Here is a 20,481-nt window from a genome sequence, read left to right as displayed (position 1 = left end):
TGAAAATTAATAAAATATAATTATAGAAAAAAAAATTTTGGTTCCTGTGGATATGATTTAATTTTGCTTTGCAAGCTTGAACTTGCATATTAATTGGTGATCTGTTTCAGAATCAGCACCCAGCCTAGCTTTCACAGCTACTACTGAGCTTCTCCAGGGATTCTTTCCACAGATATAATCGATCTGATTCCTATGAACACCATCAGGTGAAATCTATGTGTATAGGCTGTGTTTGTTTCTTATAAAATGAATTTGTAATGAGCAAGTTGTTGATGGTGCAAAATTGATCCTTCTATCTTCAGTTTAGTTTCCATCAACAAGTCCATGTTTTCCAACTACTGCATTCCAGCCACTCATTATTAATGCATCTAAGAAGTCAATCCTGGAGCAGAAGTTCAGGCAAAGGACGTTTCCTCAGAACTGTCTGATAGGAAGCCTTCCCTGATACTAGTACCTGGTATTTGGACTTACAGACTTCTAAATTCAAGAGATACTGCCTGCAGCAGAAGAAACTGGCAGCAGCTTGAGGCGTTTGGAGTAACAGAAGCCCAGAAAGACTGAGATATAAGCATCACATCAGGGGCTGGATAAGGGGAAACAGGTATTGAATGGAGTAGGTGGGAGCAGAAGGGAATGCTGGTGTAGCAGGGAAAGGGGTGGGTCAAGACACAAGTGTCAAGGGCAAGGACAACACTAAATCTACTGGTTATTTCTACAATTAGGAATTATCTTTAATCTGCTCTTTTCTGTAAAATGCTTGTCTGTCAGATGTTCTAAATCTGAGCATTCAAATTAACACAGACTAGGAAGGAGGATTGGTCATCCACTTGTAAAACAGCAGGCCTTCAAAAACCCTATGTACAATAGAGCACATTTAGAGTAGCAGACATGGCAACTGAGGCTGAGCCCTCAAATATGGAAACACATAGGAGGAGAAAAAGCTGCAAGCTAAGAGTAGTGACTGGAACATGAAATGTGAAAACCACGAGTGCAGGAAAACTGGACATTGTTAAGAAATAAATGGAACACGTAAATATTGACATACTAGGCACTGGTGAAGTGAGATGGACTGGCATGGACATTTTGAGTCAGATGATCTGCTAACGAAAAGGTGAGAAAAAATGGGGCTGCTTTCATAGTTAAGTCATTTCTAGATCTGTCTTGAAATACAATGTTGTTGAGTGACAGAATAATATTCTTATACATATAAGGAAGTCCAATGAATACCACCATCATTCAAATATATGCACTAACAACCAGAGCCAAAGAGGAGGAAATAGAGATTTCTACCAATTTTTGCAGTCAGAGATTAATCAAACATGCAATCAAGATGCATTAATAATAGTCATAGTGGATACCAATATGAAAGTTGTTGACTACCCAGTTAAAATAATGAAGTAGTTCTATTTTAATGATGTGAAATGATTTCCAAAATAAAGTACAAAACAGATGGACAGGGGTAGGGAATGGAACAGAGAGGTAAATACAGATTTGGAAATACTCAGAATATCTTGGAGGCTATAAACTATTAACAGTGCTCATCTAGAGAAGAATCAGAAGGCTGGAACAAGAGGGAGATTTGTTTTTCACTGTATACTCTATATTTGGACTTTTATATTATACCATGTGTTTCTATTACCTAGTCAAAAATACCCGCACTAAGCATAATTAATGTCAATGACTGAGCATGCAAATAATGGTAATTGTTTTATTATACACACTGTTGTTGTTAAGTGCCATCGAGTTATAGATGACTCATAGTGACCCTATGAATGAAAGACCTGAACACTTGTATAACTTTTTTTAAAAAAATTATTATTATTTTTGTCTGTGTACTGTCAAATCGGATCTGACTGGTACAGGAGATTGCCCCTCCTTCTCCAATAGAGCATCTGGTGGATTCGAACTACGTTCCTCTGGGATTGCAGTGCAGCTTCTTGCCTCTAGGCCACCAGAGCTCCCTATACTTGTATAACTTTTACCGTCTAAATTCATAGAGTTTGCTGAGGCAAGCTATTTTGGAAACGGATGACACTCCTGTTTACAAGAATGTTTTAATTGGGGAGCTCCACCAAACACTGTCCACCATGGGTAACCATGATCACCAGTGTCACAGTGTTTAAAATCAAAGCAACCACGAGTTACCTCTGTACAGCAAATGGACAGACCAGTGCTAGAGCACTTAGAAGAATGTTTGACCAAAAACAATTAAAACCAGGCTTGAGTGCCACAGATTAAAATCACTTACTTTTGGATTGGTAGCATAACTTTCTATCCATTAGGTCAACAGAAGTCTCTGACTCACAACAGTTTTACAAACAACAGATCTAACCTTGCCCTATCCTATACCATACCCACAATCCTAGACAAGCTCAAGCCCATTGCTACAGCCACAGTATCAATCCACTGTGTTGAGGCTCTTCTTTTCTTCTCTGACCTTCCTCTTCTCACAGCATGATGCCATTTCCCAAGGACTGGAACCCTATCAATCCATCACAACAATATCCACAATAAAAAAAAACCCAAATCCACAGAGAGTTGGAAAAGTTGTTCAAAACTCATAGTTTGGTATGGGTTACTGCCATTCATTGTTATGTGTCAGAGTCAACTACAACTCAAAGAGATCCTGTGAACAACAGATCAAAGTCTGGCCCTATACTGAGCCCTCAAACTCTGTCAGTCATCTTGATGAAGAGCTTCTCTTTCATTGACCCTCTAATTTTCTCAGCAGGAAGTCTTTTCCCAAGGTCTGGTGTCTCCCGAAAATATATACAAAGAATGTGAGATGAGGCTTCACCTTCTTTCCCTCTAAGCAGCACCCTAATTGCTCCTTAGTACCAGGTAGCACTAAAGTTAGGAGAATGTGGAGTTAGCATTTCCACCTAATCTTTATTTCAGTCCTTTAGCCTGGCTTTATCAGTGAATAACCAATTTACTGCTGTCAAGTTTATTCCCATGCATAGTGACCCACCATTGCCTTTCCAAGGCCACGTGTCTTTAGAGGAGGCAACTGCCCACCTTACTCCCACTACCACCAGAGAAATGCCACCTTCAGATTAGCAGTGCAACTCCTTATGGACTACTCCACCATCAGTGGAGATAGTGTCCACAAGTGGAAGCAAGCCCACATGAAGCTTATGTTAGATGTAGATGTTACTCAGGAAACAAATTCAGTTTATTTCTCTGGTTTTGACACAGTACACAAGAGGGCAAAGTGTTTCACATCATAGAATTTCACTCGCAAGTCTTTGGAATGTTCATTTCTTTGGCTAGAAGGAGAGTTGCCAGGAAAGTCAGGCATTAGGTAAGCCACTAAAGTAAGGGGAGAGGCAGGAGCAACACTGATGCCATTCTCAGCAGGATGGGCATGGGGCATTTGGGGGGCGGGGGTGTTGTTAGTTGCAAGCTGATTTTCTAGAATTGTTAGCAGGAAGCTGGAACCATTTCTGGAGGCTCACATGGCTTCGGGCTTCAGTCATCTCTGCTGTACATACAGCAGGGCTTTCTGGTAGTTGCCCTTGGCGTCTTGCTGGATGATGTGGTACAGGGACTTGCTGTACTTTCTCTTGAATTCAGATCTAATTTTCAACATGTGCACTTCACTGCAGGAGACCATGACCCTAACCAGGATCTTATCGCGAGTTCCCTTGCCCTTCATGGAGTCATACAGTTGGTCAGCAAAGTACCGGGGCTTGTTCTGGATACACTGGACCAGGTTCAGGAAAGCATTTTCCAAGTCTTTGACTTTCTTCTTGATGCTCTCCCGCATGTCATAAGGACTGTAGCTCTTGTACCTTTCAAATACTTTCTACAGGCGGCACACACTACGCTCTGTCATGGTACTGATCCACTTGGGCACATCAGTTCCCTTCCTCTTCACGCCAGCATCATACAGCTCCCCGGGCATCCTGGTCAATCTGCTCATAATCAATGATGGAGCCATCCTCTGCTCTTCTGCCCTTGGCGAGGGCAACCATCACCTTGCAGAAGTTCCCAGATGTGTCTGAAACAATGTTCTTCTCCAGGTTGGTCTTGTACATTTCCTTGTAGACTCTGTTGATTTTCTGCAGCTCCTGGTTGGTCCTGGAGCAGATGATTTCAATGAGGGAGTCTTCATCTGTCCCCAGCCTCTTCATGGAGGCTTTCAGCTCGGAGGTGTCATACTGAGGTGTTTTTAATAGGCCCCAAATCACTGTCTCCAGGTGGCCAGATAAAGCTGACTTCAGTGCTGATGCAAGTTCCTTTTTGGTCCTTCTCTGGTAGGTGAAGGCAATATCCTTCTTCTGTTCATTGCTGCAGTTGGTCAAAATGTTGAGGATGGTAACCTCACCCACACCTTTGGTCTTGATGGCTGTTTCAATGTTCAAAGCATCCCACTCTGCATCAAAGTTGGTGTACGCCTTGACTGACCCATACGTGCTTGGGGGTGTGGAGTGATTACCCTTCAAGCTGAGCTTGCAGAGAATTTTGTGAACAGTAGACATCTTGAAAGAAGCTGGGCCAGGCACCGAGCACTGTGAGACTCCCCACATGCAGAGCAGAGCTGGCTGTCGGGATTCCGTATCCTTAAAGCACTCAGTACTGTGCTTTCTAACACAGGCTATGGTTAGATGATAATGAATCTACCACCATCCTGCTTAAGGCAGAAACAGTCTACATAGGAGCATCTTAGTGCTTGGTACACAGTAAATACTAGACAAATATTTGTAAGAAAATAAAGAACAAGTGCTTTAGGTTTGCTATTTATTCTTATGCATTCCCCCCGTCCCCCAAAATTTAAAGTTAAGAGGTTTAAAATGTTTTCTCCCAAAATATTGTCTCTTACCTGGATGTGACCACTAGCTTCTTGTTCTTTGCTGAATGCCAGTGTGCTGAGAATATGGAAGAGTTTCCGTATTTGTTGAGGAGACAAATTATCCAGATAATCTAAGATGCCCTAAAAAAACACAAAAAACAAACAAAAAACCCCAACAAAACCCAATGATGAAGTTAGTAATTAAAATATTTTAAAACTATTGTGAAAGCCAGGTATAGGTATCTGTTCCCTAAAAGATTAAGTTCCCTAAAGCTCTGCTCAAAATTCAAAGGATTAATATCCTGGATGGAAACAGAAAGGATTCTTGCAGCTGTCTGTTTTACCATCAGAGCACAGAACCACCAAAGGGAGCTGAAGTCCCATTTGCTTTTTTCTCTGAGTAAAAGTCTTGGCTTTGACCCTCACCTGGCTTTGTCTCCTACCATTCTTCCCTGTGCTCCTGATGTGCTCTCTCCACTTTCGCTGACCTTCAGTGGAAGCAACACTCCATTAAGGCTGGTTATCTGTATTTTGTTTTTGACTGCATTATCCCTCCTCAGATTCTACTCTGTGGATGTCTTTCTACACATCTGGAGATACAAGGACACTTTTTAAAAAAGGAGATTATTTTTGACCCTGGACAAAGTATTAATTTTTCTAAGCCTCAGATTTCTTGTCTCTAGTATGTAGATGAAAAAGTATAAAAGCTCTAATTAGTCTGCAGATGAAGGTATATCTGTAAACTATTAGTCTTTTTTAGTCATTTCTTCTCAACCCACACAGAATTTCAAACTTCTTAACCTAAACAGTATTCTTCCAATCTACTTCTCTCTCAAGCTACCTTTGCTTCTTACTTCTTTGAGGTGTACTGACAATGACTCTGAAATCACTCTATTCCCCCACGCTATTGATCTCTAGCTTCTATGAATTAAAACAGTTGTCTCAGTGGTTACTGGGGCATTTTAGTCACCAAAGCCGTTTCTCCATCTTCATCCTCCACAGAACTCAACATGGTAGACAAATCCTTCCTTATTCAAATGCTCATTTTCCTGGAGACCAGTTAGCTGAAATCCTTCCAGTTCCCATTATCCATTGCCTAGTTTTCTCTTTTTCCTTCCAGAGATACTTTGCTCCAGCTTCTCCCTTACACCTTAGTGTTCTCAGAACTAGAAAGTTTTATAGAAAATCTGCCTCATTTGAGTTCACTGTTTTATAGTTAAAGAATGCCTAAACTGAATTTCCAATTATCCATTAACCATGGCTAGCACATGGATGTCCCAAAGGGAACCCATCCTATCATTTACAGAAGATGCACTTCCCTCTCAGTTTTCACATCCTAGTAAATGTCCTCATTTCTTTCTGTTAAAAAATTCAGTGTCATAAGACAAAAAATTTGGGTCTCTAGGTCTTATCAACAACCAGACCATGTTGATTAGAACACCAAACTGTCTCATGTTTCCTCTCTATCCTCATGGCCACAATTTCAGTAGTCTCCAATCCATCTACTACATGGCTACAAAGCTATCTTTGAAAGTTCAAGACATTATCCATTGTGAAGAACTGATACTTTCTGTTGTCTGTAAAATTAAGCTCAGTGAGATGCACTATGTATCTGAAAGCTGGACAATGAATATAGATGACAGAAGAATAATTGACGCCTCTGAGTTGTAGTATTGGGGAACAGCACTGAATGGATTGACAAAAGAACAAACAGATATGTTCTGGAAAAAGTGTAGCCAGAGTGCTCTTTTGAGACAAGAATAGCCAAACTTTGTCTCACATATTTTGGGCATGTTTCTAGGAGAGGCTACTACTTGGAAAGGGGCATCATACTAAGAAAGTTGGAATGTCAATGAAAGAAAGGAAGACCTGAGATGGATTGACATAATGGGCTCAAGTGTATTATAGATGAGGAGAATGGAATAAGGTTCAGATTTGTTGTTTAAAGGGTTACAGTCATATTCAACTCAACAGCACCTAACAACAGGGGCACAAAAGAAGATTCCAGTTAGAATGGGAGAGAAATGTAGACCAAAACTCAAATTCATAAAAGAGACTAGAGTTTTTGAACTAAGAGAGACTAGAAGAACCCCAAAAGCTATTATCCTAATATACCCTTTACTCTGGAACAGAAACCACTCTCAAAAGTCATCTCTCAGCCAAATAACAGACTAGCCTAGAACTGTTTAAAAGGAATAGATTAGGCATTATTTGTATGACAACAGTCCAGAATATGAGGTACATAGCAAAGTGGACTGGGGGTGGGAGAGGGGAGGAAAATGTGTAACAATGAAGAATAGAAATCCAAATTTTCTGTAAACTTTCATTAAAATCACAGTAAAATTTATAAAAAACCCCAAACAAACAAAAAGCATTCACATAAAAGCCAAGATGAGAAGACAAAATGCAACAGGGAGATTGGGGAGAGGAGAGCGTGCAGGCAAGGTGGGAATGGTGGATGGGCCAACACTGTGTTATCAGGATTATGACCATGATAAAGAACGATCTGTTTATGAATTGTTAATTGGAAATCTAATTGCTGTGCCAATGTTCACCTAAAACACTAGATGAAAGAAAATGAAAATAAAAAGTTTTTTCTCGCTCTTTCAGATCCTTCCTTCAAACACTGGCTCTGTTCTCAGTCTGACCTGTTCCCCAGACATGTGAGCCTGTTTGCTAGTCCATGGGTGTCTGCGTAGAATGCACTTCCTCTACTTAACTGAGTTATTACCACGTTTCAGAGATGACACAAATTATATCTTCTCTTTGAATACTCCTTCAGTTTCCTATTATTGTTGTTAATGCCATCATGTCAATGCTAACTCATAGCCACCTGCCCACTTGTCCATCATCATAATCACTGCTGCTGTGCTTAAGAACACTGGTGTAGCTACTGTGTCACTTTTCACTGAAGGTTCATTAGCAGATTCTTCACCAAGCTTGATGCCCTTTTCTCCAGGAACTGGCCCAAATTACCTGAGACAAGATTTCAGCATCCACATGCCTATGAGAAATTCTGGCAGCAATTCCTTCTAAAAAGATTTGTTTGCTCTTTTGGAAACATATTCAATATTCATTGACACCAAAATTTAGGCAATTCTTTGATCTTCCTTATTCACTGTCCAACTTTCACATGCATAAGTAAAAAAAGGAAAATGCCATGGCTTGGGGTCCTTAAAATGGTATTTTTGCTCCTTAACACTTTATAAAGAGGTCCTTTGCAGCAGATTTGCCCATTTGTTTGGTTTCTTGCCTGCTGTTTCTATGGGTGTTAATTATGGATCCAAGCAAAATGAAATTTTTGACTGTGTCAATCTGTTTAAGAAATCCTGGACAACTTCAATCTTTTCTCCACTTACCATGATGTTGCCTTCTGGTTCAGTTGTAACAATTTTTATTTTCGTGATGTGGAAATATGATCCATACTGAAGGCTAGTCTTTGATATTCATCAATAAATGCTTAAAGTTCTCACTTTCAACAAACAAGGATATGTTATCTGTAAAGCAAAGGCTGGGGATTTATCATCCTCCAATCTTGAGGCCTTATTCTTCTTCACACAGTCCAGTTTCTCATTTGTTCATCATATAGACTGTACAAGAACGATCAAAGAATACAACCTTGATGCACAGCTTTCTTGATTTTAAACCACGCAGTCCTTCTTCTCTTTGAACAACTGCTTCCTGGTCTATGTACAGGCTCTACATGAAAAGAAGTATTCTAGAATTCCCATATATTGCAATGCTACCTGTAATCTGTTATGATCCACACAGAAGAATGCCTCTGCATAGACAATAAAACAAAGTTAAATACCATTCTGGTGTTCTATGCTTTCAGCCAAGAGCCCTTTGACTTCAGTATCACCTCTTGTTCCACTCGCCCTTCTGGTAATTCCTTATTGATGTACTACTGCACTTGTAAATTTTTGCAATTTTGGGTATTGTGATTTGAGTGAAAGTTTACAGAGCAAAGTAATTTTTCATTCAATCATTCATATAAATTATGTCTAACATTCAATACCCATAATGTATACTTTCCCCATTTATTCACTATAATTCCGATTTTCGTTATCTTTTATGCTTTTCTGTGGCTTTCCTTGTTTAGTGATATTTACTGATCATCTGCTTATTGTTTGTAGTCTCTCCCTTCATTCATCTTAATATCTGTCTATTATCCACTCACTAATTTTCACTTCCCTCTGCCTCCTTTTCAATCCCCGATAACTATCCAACTATGATTCCTTCTTCAGTTTTTTTCTAGTAGTGGAATGCTTATCCTTTTCTGATTGACTTAACTCAGCATTATGTCCTCCATGTATTCATACTGTACAGTGTTTATTTAATTCTTGACTGTTTTTCAGTGTCCACAGTCCTCCAATGTGTGAATGCATAGTACTGTGTGAATGCAGCATAGTTTCTTTATCCATTTACTTGCTGACAGACACCTGGGTTGTTTCTTTCTCTTTATTATTGCAAATAATGCTGCAATGAACCTGAGTGTGCATACATCTCTGAATATTGGAGCACTTATTTCTTTGGGATATATACTTACTAGAGGGATTGCACTGGGAAAGTCAGCTGTGAGAGACTTCTCAAGAGTACTGAAGAGCAACGACATCAGGATGGAGAATAAGGTGCACCCGATCCAGGCTATGGTCTTTGAAATTACGTGCTATGCATCAGAGAGTTGGACAGTGACTAGGGATGATAGAAAGAGAATTGATGCCTTTGAGCTGTGATGCTGGAGAAGAGTGTTGAATATACCATGGACTGCTAGAAGAACAGACAGGTTTGTCCTGGAGAGGGTAAAGCCAGAATGCTCCTTGGAGTCAAGGATTCTGAAGCTTCGTCTGCAATACTTTGGGCGTGTTGCAAGGAGGGACTGGTCCTTGGAGAGGGACATCATATTTGGGAGAGCAGAGGGACAGCGCAGGAGAGGAAGACCCTCTATAAGATGGATCGATTCTGTAAGTGGAGTGGTGGGAATGAATGTGTTTGAGACAGCGAGGTTGGCACAGGATAGAACGGCATTTAGGGCTCTTGTACATAGGGTCGCTGAGTTGCAAGCGACTCGATGGCACACAACAACAACAGAGGGATTGCTAGATCAAATATTTCTACTTGCAACCTTTTGAGGAAGCATGAAAATATTTTCTATATACTCATTGCTCCATTTTACATTCTTAGCAACAGGGTAGGAGAGTGTCAATCTCTCTACAACCTTGTTAGCATTTACTGTTTGTTTTAGTGAATTTTCTACTGTTGCTAATGAGACAATAACTCTTAGTTGTGATCTGCATCTTTCAAATGTGATTTGCATTAGTGATAGGTAATGATATTAAGCATTTTTTTTCATGTGTTTACAGCCCATCTCAAAGTCTTCTTTGGCAAAGTATCATCTATTCATGTACTCTGCCCAATTAGTAATTCATTGGCTGTATTTTTCAAAGGGACTGACTGTCAAAAACACAGCAATCAGGCACCATGTGCAAGCCACTGAGGTAGGTACCAGCTCACAGGCCTGGCCAGGTGCAAGTGCCACTTCCAATCTCACCCCCTTTACACTCTCCCCACCCTTGCAAAACACCAGCAACTTCTGAAACTTTTAGATGACATTCAGGAAGATTTTACTTGCCTATGATTATTAATGATACTGCTCGATAATGTTCACATTCGTTTTCATCACTTTTCTTTGACATGAGCACAAATATAGATCTTTTCCTGTCAAATGGCCAGGACTTGCAAAGACCTGCCACTTACCTTGGCAAAGAAAAGTGAGCACCTTCAGTACTGCACCTATTTGTTGAAAACAGTTGAGCAGATGCTTCACCAATTCCTGTGGTGGTGCATTTCAATAATACCATCAATTTTTAAACACATGCTACTCAGGAAATGGTTGAGTATCAACCAATCCTTTTTGACAAAGTAACTTGTGTGCATTGTCCCTATCTTCTTGGGATGCTTCCTGCATCATTCAATATTTTAAGATCTTTAGGATCCTCAAGTCTTGTAACTGGAGGCTTCAATTGTTTTTTTCCTTCTTTGCTCTTTCAACTTGAGAAATTCCAAATGTGTCAAATGTGATATTCCCTTTTGGTTTTCTAACTCTAGGTCCTTGGACATTTCATTATACCTTGTCTTTTAATTTGCCCTTTGAAATCTTCTGCTCTGCTCTCTTATAATTTCTTCTGTTTGCTTTAACTCACTTATGTTCTAGAGCAAGTTATAGTATGGATATTGATATCCATTTTGGTCTCTTCTGAATGACTTTTTTTGCTTTCTTTATGTATGATGCCCTTTATGTCATCCCACAACTCAGTCATTAGTGTTTAATGCACCAAAACTACTTTTAAGACGGTCTCTAAGTTCAGGTAGTTCTGGTACCATCGCTTCCAGTATCACATTATCACCAGTGATATAACTTTCTAAACTCTGCTAACGCACCCTAAGGGAGCTGAGCTGCTAACGCAAAAGCTGTACCTCTTTGACAGTTTGAATATACTGGTAGCTTCAAAGGAAAAAGTGGACAATCTCCTTCTGTGCAATTTACAGCCTCAGAAACCCAGTGTGGAGTCAGCTATGAGATGGTTCCAGGTCAACAGCACTAAGTTAGTTTTTAAAATGAGATTACGTGATCAGCTCTCATCAAAGGAAGGATAGAGTCATCATACTACAGCACGCAAAACACAGCCTTGCACATAGTTAGGTAAAAATAAAGGCTGGTTAAATGAATTAATACTAGGTATGTTCTTTTCATACTACTTGCCTCTTTTTTCATCTGCCACCAATTACAGTGTTTGATTTTATAGAGAGAGAGAGAGAGAGAGCGCGCGCGAGAGAGAGAACGAGAGAGCGAGAAAGTGAGCGAGTGTGAGAACACACAAAATTAATTATTGCTTATAGATATAAGATAGCCCTGGCATATGTGAGGAAATAAAAAAGATTTGCTACATGTCGGAAAGAGATACCTTCACAAAGACAACATTCAGTCGCATAGCAGCGAGGTTTATAACTACCAACTCCAGGAGGACATCCAATGCAGTATCAACTTCGGTGTTATTGCCACTGCAGATATGGGCCACTAGGGCTCCAACCACTTCCTACAGAGGAAAAGATGTAATAGAGTATAAAACAAAATATAGTTTGGCCCACCTTACTTCCCCTAGCCGTGATTCTCCACACTCCCAGTACCCAGAGATGCGCTGTGCACTGACAGAGTGGACATGGGCATGGGTAGAACAATGGTGGCCAGCCTTGGGCTGGGGCTGCTGCTCATCTCCACACAGATTTGTTAAAAACTTACCATGCCACAATCAAGTCATTCTTCCCAGTCTACCTCGGTTGTTAAACTAACACTCCCACCCCCCAGGAAAGTAGGGGTCTCCCACAGTGAACAGTCAGTCTCCTTCTGGTCTCGCTCTCCCTTTTAACATCTCTACTGTTAAGACACTCAGGCCAAGAAACGCCTCTACTTCCTCATCTTCTCAACTCAATGCAAATGATGTCTAGAATCCAGTGTGGTGAGGAAAACCCAGGTCTCCATTAAATCTACTCATACGACACCTTATTTTCCTGACTCAGAAAATGTTGAGAATCTGATTTCACTGATTTGAAGAACATGTGAAGAGCTGGGCTAGATGATGAATGCCAGTATTGTATGTTTTGGAGTTCGTGTACGAGATGAAGAGTAACAACATCCACGAGTCTAGAGATGATTTCCTTAAATGTGGCCTAGGAAATCTGGACATTTTTTTTTTTTTTTTTTTTAAATCTGGACATTTAAAACAACTTAAAAAAAAAGTTTTATCAAGAAAGAAAGGATGGGGTGTGGAATGGTGATTCAAATTTAATTTTGTTAATTAAATCATTAAGGCCACAAAATTATTGTTGTTGTGTACCACTGAGTCACAACTGACCCACAGCTGACCCCTCCAGTGGGTTTTCAGAGGCAGTTAATAGCATGGGAGAACATACATCATTTTCCCGTGGCCCAGCTGGCAGAGTAGAAATGCATGCCTTCAGAATTGAAGTGAAGCTTCTTACTACTAGGCCACCAGAACTCTCTAGAAAATGATTAGGTAACATAAAAAGCTTCCATGGTTCTTTTTTTTAATTTTATTTAATAAATGCTTATATTTATAATTTTTCCTTACAAAATATCCTAGTGATTAGTTAAAATATGCCAACATCACATCTACATAGTTTTATATAATTTTAACAGTTTCAGTTTATCTTCGGCACTATGCTCTTTGACATTCATATCTCCCTCCTCATCCTCATGCTTAGGGTAAGCATATTATTGCTCGTTATTCATCCTCACACCATGGTTCTTTTTATACGTACCTGAGTAGGAACCTCCAGTTATTTCTGTAAATCCTGCATGAATTATTCTAGCAGTACTAATTTAAGGCTGTTAAGCTCTAGAGAAAGTTTTCCATTGCTATGCTATTATTGTTTTCTTGCAAACTGAACTCTTCTTTGAGGCCTTGGGTTTGACACTGCAAATGACTTTATGTAGCTGACATTAGTCAGGGAATGATAGATTGGAATGTACCCCAAACTGAAACATGAATACATTTTGCTTATACACTTATAGTCATATGGTGATTTTGGACTAGCGGCAAGAAGCTGTGCTGTAATCCTGAAGGCTTGAAGCTCAGGGTTACCAACCTCTCTGAGGAAGAAGGATGGGTAATCTCTTCCCGTGTGGTTAACTGCCTCTGAAAACCTGCCGGTGGATCAGCTCTGGGTCAGTTCTGACTCTTTTGGTATACAACAAAAACAGGAACAACAAAAGGGTAGGCATTTCACATCACCTATTCCCAGTCAACAAAAGCACCAGATTCAGTGAGCTAAACTGATTCCAAAGAGTAGGAAGTGCACTGACCTAACCAAATTTAAAAATGCTGCTTTTCATTCTGCATGCTAGGTACTGTTTACAACTTAAAAAGTCATCTGCCTGAAAGTCAAACAAACAAAAATCTTGAAATAAAAAAGGCAAATGTAAAGGAGCCAAGCAAAATGTAAATCAAGAATTTGGGAAGTGATGAATAGAAGCTAGTCTTCATTAAATGCACAAACTTTTATACTTTCTGTAAAAACTTTTAAAAAAACTTATGAATCAGAATAGTCACATCTGTATCACTTTCTCTACTAGTCAATATTTTTAGATTATCAGATCCTGGTCTTAAGGTGGGCTTGATTCTGGAAAATAAATTTTTTACAACTTCTTGATGCACAGAAACTTTCTTAAAACAGAACTTTCATGTCTTTAGTTCACACGGTCACACACTGATGCTAAGATGTTTCAGTTATCTAATCTGAACACAGTTGTTTTAAAAACCAAAGTCATTTCCCTGTCATGGTTAGAAACCTCCATATGGAAAAACAACCAGATCCAACAAAATCTCAAGGTGATTTTGTTAGATCTGGTTGTTTTTCCATATGGAGGTTGTTTTGTGTATTTATGCTTTGACTCCTAGTAACTTCTCTTGTTATGGAACTGATTTGCATTGAACAAAAACAGCTAATAAAAAGAAATGGCTGAATGCAACACACTGAGGGGATGATATGGTCTGGTCATCTTAGATGGTTAGGCCTGAAGCCACTCCACTTTCTACTTTGTTAAAAGTCACAACCACCCTATCCCACCAGATCATTTCATTACCTAGTTTAGAGTGATACTGTTTTAAAAAGACTTAGGATTACACCACTTTAACTATTCATTCTTATTTCCTATAATTTATGAATAAGCACTATCTAAGCTCTTCTGGTTTGCTTCTTGTCCTCTTTCTTTTTCTCAAAGGTTAAATTTTAACATTCACATTTTTATTCCAATTAGGACATTGCTGAAATCTCTTGAAATCATGGCATTCAAGTAGCTAAAAGTTTTAATGGTCTTCCCTATATAGCACGTTAGACCTATGTGTTTCTACGCAATAAGAGGTCATTGTTGCTGTGTACCATAGTCAGAACTGACCCATAGCTCTGAAACCCCTCCAATGGGTTTTCAGAGGCAGTTCATTGCATGGGAGGAGACTGCCCATTATTCTCCCAAGGAGCAGCTGGTAGATTTGAATTGTGTGCCTTCAGGATTGCAGTGCAGCTTCTTGCCACTGGGCCATCAGAGTTTAATGATGCTAAAACTTAAAGAGGGCTCAAAAATGTTTCAGGCACCACTTTCCCTTTCCTTTTCTGCTCCATAGAGAGTCATGTTTTTTCCTTAACTGAAGTTGCTATCTCATACCAGCTATAACCATTGCTATTTTAACCTTAAAAACAGTTCTCATTTTTAGAAGTTTGACTCAGGTGTCCTAACATTGTAAACTGCAGACATAGGAACAGAAACAAAATAAGAGACTTTATTCTTTACTCGTTTTCATACTTCTCTGTTTAAGTGCTATTAAATTTTGCATCTCATAGTCATGAGAGTAGATTTGCTGCTATTGTTGTGTGCCATCAAGTTGAATCCGACTCAGAGCTTACCTTCCAGTGGGTTTTCAGAGGCTATAAATCACACAGGAAGAGACTGCCCAGCTCTTTCCTGAGGAGCAGCTGGTGGATTTAAACCATGTGCCCTTGGACTGGCAGAGCAACTTAGGCCCCTGGAAAAAGTCCTCAAGGATTTCTCCTTAGTTTGTTTCCTTTCAAACTTTCCTCCATCATATTTTGGAATAAACTAGAAGTTAATCATTTTCAGATAAACTTTAAAATCACCTAATAATCCCAGCCCCTTAAAGTTTGTTTGAAGTAAACTGGGCCTGGGACTTAATTTTAGGTTCAGAAGATATGACAGCTCAGGCCATCACGGCTGTGTCATCAAGGCTAGGCCTGTAGCTGAGCTCCCCCACCCTTCATTCGGAGTTCTTTCCCCTTCAGTGCTTTCCAATTGAGAAATTCCCCCTATCGCCCTCCAAAATACTTCAACCCCTTTAGGCAACTTCCAATTCACTTGGAATTGCATTTTCTTCCTTTCCCTCAAAAAAATGCCAAAATAAGTATTTCAACATACCTGCTGGCAGTAAGTGTCAAAAAATTTAAATGCATATTTGTATAGGAAACTGCCAAAAGAATTGACACTTTGGTCTAGGGAGTGCAATAAATTCTGAGCCAGCAACAGGATGGATGGACAAATATCCTTAAGAACCTGTAATGGAAGAAAAGAAAGAAACAAAGTTGTAGGAGAAACCTGTCATTACAGCACCTGAAAGTTGCTCACTTTTTTGGATATCATAGTTCTATTCAACTATCCTATTCAGAAATCTTAATCTTTATTTTCTCAGAATAAATCCTTTCTATTCAAAGTTTTCTCTCAGTACAATGAGATTCAACACATGCCTAAGATAAGCATGTTGTTATGTGCCATCGAGTCACATGTGTAACAGCTCTGAATGCTGTCCTATTACCAAGCCAATCTCACTGTCTCCGACACTCCTATCCCTATCACCCCAGTCAGTGTCAGTCCATCTCATCCAGGGTCTTCCTCTCCTGTGTTGTCCCTCCACCCTTCCAAGCATGATATCCTTCACCAAGAACTGGTCCTTCCTAGCAACATGCTCAAAATATGTGAGATGTAGCTTCAAAATCCTTGCCTTCAGATAGCAACTTGATTTTACCCACTTGTTTGTTCTCTTGGCAGTCCATAGACTCTTCTCTAGCACAACTCAAAAGTATATATTATTCTTTTGTCATCCTTAGTCATTCTCCAGTTTCCAGATAACTTAGCAAGGAACTGTGAAGACCATGGCCTGGATGAGGTGCACCTCTCTCTCGACTGACATCTTTGCACTTCACCACTCTGGAGAGGGCCCTGACAGCAGACTTTTCTAATCCAATTTGTCTTTTGACTTCCTGGCTGCTGGTTCCAAGAGTGTTGATTGTGGACCCAAGTATGCTGAAGTTGTTAGTAATTTCAATCTCTTTTCCATCTATTGTGGTGCTGTCAGTTACCCCAGTGGTGAGAATCTGTTTTCTTGATGTTGAACTTCAATCCATATTGAAGACTATAATCCTTAACTTTCTGTAATAGATTCTTCAGGTTCTCCTCAGTTTTAGTGAGTAAGGTTGTGTCATATGGGTATGAGTCCTCCTCCAACCCTCATGCCACATTTCTCCTTATAAAGACCAGCCTCCTGAATGATCTGTTACACATATGGTAGATTCAAAAGGTATAGCAAAAGGATGCATTCCTGATGCACTCCTTTCCTGATTTTAAACCACACAGTGTTTCCTTGCTTTGTTCTGCTTCCTGGGCCAAGTATAGATTTCGCATGAGAACAATCAGGTGTTCTGGGATTCTCATTCTTCTCAAGGTTAGCCACAATTTGTTGTGATCCACACAAATGATTTTGCATAGTTAATGAAACAGATAGGTAATTCTTCTGATACTCTCTGCTTTCAGCCAAGATCCATCTAACATTGGCAATGATGTCCCTAGTTTCTTGGCCTCTTCTAAACCCAGCCTGTACTTGGCTGTTCTCTGTTGATACACTGTTCTAGTCATTTTTGGATAATCTTCAGAAAGATTTTGCTTGCATGTCACCTTTTTTGGAATGCAAATACAGTTAGCTGGCTAGGTTGCTGTCCTTTGGATTTCTTGGCAAAACTTGGTGAGCACATCAATTGGTATTCCATCAATTCCTGGGGCTTTGGTTTTGCCAGTTCCTTCAAAGCAGCTTGAACTTCCTCCATCATCACCATTGCTTTTTGGTCAAATGCTGTTTCATGAAATTCTCCTCTGTCAGCCAAATCTTTTGGGTACAGCATTTCTGTGTACTCCTTCCATCTTGGATCATTCAATATTCTGCTCATAGCATCTTTAAGTATTGCAACTCAAGGATAAAATTTGTTCTTCAGTTCCTTCAGCTTAAGAAATGCCAACTGAGTTAATCCCTTGTGATACTCAACTCCAACTCTTTGCACATTTCGTTATAATACTTTGTCTTCCTGAGCTGTCCTTGGCTTCTTGACACTCTAGTGCAATACTCAGAGGCTCTTATTAAAAAAAAAAGAAATTATTATTTTTGTGTGTGTGCCATCCAATCAGATCTGACTGGTACAGGAGGTTCCCCTCCTTCTCTAGCAGAGCATCTGGTGAATTTGAACTGTTCACCTCTGGGATTGCAGTTCAGCTTCCTGCCACTAAGCCACAAGAGCTTCCACTCAGAGGCTCTTTTAACATCTCAGTCTTTTGTTCCTCCTTTGTCTTTGTAATAAGCTTTTACATTCATCATGGATGATATTCTTGATATCCTCCCACAGTTCACCTAGTCTTCATTCATTAGTTTCCAAGGCTTCAAACCTGATCCTGATAGGGTCTTTAAATTCTGGTGGGATACTGAGGTTAAATTACATGCTTGAGCTGAGACTAGAACCCAGATCATCTAAATTCTAATGTTTTCACTCTGCCATACTGCTGCTTCCCTGGGAATGAGATGGGCCTGTTCTGCCTTGGTTATGATTAAAAATCTATAAAGTTCAATATTAACCGATTACTTCTGAAGACAAAGAAGAGAACTGGTCATAACCTACTAGAAATGTAACAGTAAATAATAAGTTATTAAGTTCAGCTTCTTTACTGGTATCATAAAAACAGTAATAAATCTTATATTAAATATTAAGCAGGATGTAATGCTCTTTTGGAGAAAAGGCAATAAAAAAAGTTATGTATGGTTTCTGTCCCCTGAAGAATTACAAACAACAGTATATACAATTGTCAGAGGTAAGCATACAAAGGACTTAAAATAATACACGCACTAATTCCATTCTTGAATATAAAATCTTTTTTCTTTCTTTTTTTATTCCTTTATTTGAATATAAAATCTTAAAAGTAAACCACGTATTTTCTTAGTTCCTAAGCCAAGCTCTAAATCACTAGTTTATCCATCATTCTAAGAAGGTCTACACTGTTAATGTCCTGCATATTCACTCAGCAAAACACTACTGCCAGCTTAGAAAATTCACTGAGGACTGCTGAGCTAGGATTTGCAGGTTAAATGGTCAAAATAACAATGATTCTATAGATTCAAATGTTCATCTCAATTGTCATCACTCTAGTTGAATTACCTTCACAGTTTTCTAAACTAGAAGAGGGCACAGTAAGCAGGTCTGTCAAAACCTTAGGTCACACAGAGATAGACAACTTAACAGGAAACTACGGTAACAAAAATGACAAATGCAAAATTATGATTCAGGAAGCCTTACACAATGAGGTCAAACTAACAAGAACCAAATTAACAAAAATAATTCAACACGTAAGAATGCAATCATTTGGTGTCTTATGGAGGTATAGTTTCCCAGTTTAGATTGAAAAAGTTAAGCTATATAAAAGGACTTAATCAGGAAGGCCAGAGTTTAAAACTATTCTCATAAAATAAGGTTTGCGTCAACCAGGTTCAGCATAAAGCAATTTCATTGCTTTTTTGCTAAAAATGGTAAAATGAGTTCCTAATGTTGGTTTTATTAACATTCTAATATCTCAATTAAGGAAATACTACTACTATTATTTCTAAATATATGGAGCTCCCTACCAAAGAGCATCACTCACGAAGAGTGTTAAGATCTCCAAATTGAGCAGCAAAGGTTAAAATTACTTGTCACTTTAGACTCCTGTTGGCTGATTCTCTCTCCTGACACTTACCAAAGAGTGAGCACTAAACGTACTCTGCAGCAGCTGCTCTTGAATGCAGCCTGACCGAACTTTGTTTCTTAGCACTCTTTCAATGGACTTCTTTGTCTGAGTGTTCGTGCTATACATGATGAGAAGCATCACCATGTCTAAAATCTAGTATAAATAAAGACACAGAAAAAAACCACATTATAAATCAATATATTTACCTCAATGAAAGGGCAGCTCTCAACTTCTCCCCGTTAAAACACAGAAGGGATAGTATTTGTTGCTCAACTACCATAGGAATAGCTATGCATTTTCTGCCACAAAATCCAGAAATATTTTTCGGGGAAATAAAATACCACAAATACTAATTAAATACTATTATCTCTTACTCAAGAAAACACTGGAATATAAATGGAAAAGTGATATAATGGAAACAACTTTAAACACTATTACATTTATGTAAAGAGAGGAAAATATATTAATTTGCCTCTTAAAAGCAACATATATTTTCACTGTTGTTAAGAACTGACTCAAAGGCAGGAGGTTTTGAAAGGGAGTAAATTCCACTAGAGGAGACTGTCCACCATCTTCCTTGAGAGAAGCTGGTGATTTGAGCTATTGTTAAGAAAACGGCGGTGTGAAAAGCTGTCAGGATTTTAAGTGACCCTACATTATGAAACAGTAATTTTTTTGAATACTGTATGTCTATTAAATAGAAAACAATAGATCTTCATTTTTTTATAGAGAAAGGATATTGGTAACATACTGTAAAATGGGGGAAAAACCCCCTCCACACAAAGAAAGTACTATCTTTGATACAATGAAAAAAGGTAAACTGTTTACTACAGATCAGTAGGTCAATATAAGCAAACTTGTGCTTATCTTATTTATTGGAATATCTGGTGGCCAGTGGTAAGACATTGCACTGCAATCCCAAAGGCATGTGGTTCAAATCCATCAGTTGCTCCATGGGAGAAAGATGGATAATCTCCTCCCATGGGATTCACTGTCACGGACTCTCTGGGGGGTCAGCTATGGATTGGTTCTGACTCAACGGTACACAACAACAAGCGGA

At 39.1% G+C, this 20,481-nt stretch overlaps 1 protein-coding gene and 1 pseudogene across 1 annotated transcript in view; both read right to left on the bottom strand.

The window, feature by feature from the left end:
- Nucleotides 1-20,481, bottom strand: part of FANCD2 (Fanconi anemia, complementation group D2) — a 113,022-nt gene that overhangs the window by 66,546 nt on the left and 25,995 nt on the right. Inside the window, exons 14-17 of the mRNA XM_006887699.1 lie at nucleotides 19,431-19,574; nucleotides 15,804-15,938; nucleotides 11,761-11,892; nucleotides 4,826-4,936 (exon numbers count right to left, since the gene is read on the bottom strand). Of these exons, the coding sequence (XP_006887761.1) occupies nucleotides 4,826-4,936; nucleotides 11,761-11,892; nucleotides 15,804-15,938; nucleotides 19,431-19,574 (522 nt within the window). The remainder of the gene's footprint in view (nucleotides 1-4,825; nucleotides 4,937-11,760; nucleotides 11,893-15,803; nucleotides 15,939-19,430; nucleotides 19,575-20,481) is intronic.
- LOC102877382 lies at nucleotides 3,476-4,532 on the bottom strand (annotated as a pseudogene).

This window comes from Elephantulus edwardii, unplaced genomic scaffold, assembly GCF_000299155.1.
Source record: "Elephantulus edwardii isolate Elephantulus edwardi_28Jun2011 unplaced genomic scaffold, EleEdw1.0 scaffold00060, whole genome shotgun sequence".
Taxonomy (NCBI): Eukaryota; Metazoa; Chordata; class Mammalia; order Macroscelidea; family Macroscelididae; genus Elephantulus; species Elephantulus edwardii.
This window is presented reverse-complemented; position numbering and strand designations above follow the sequence as displayed.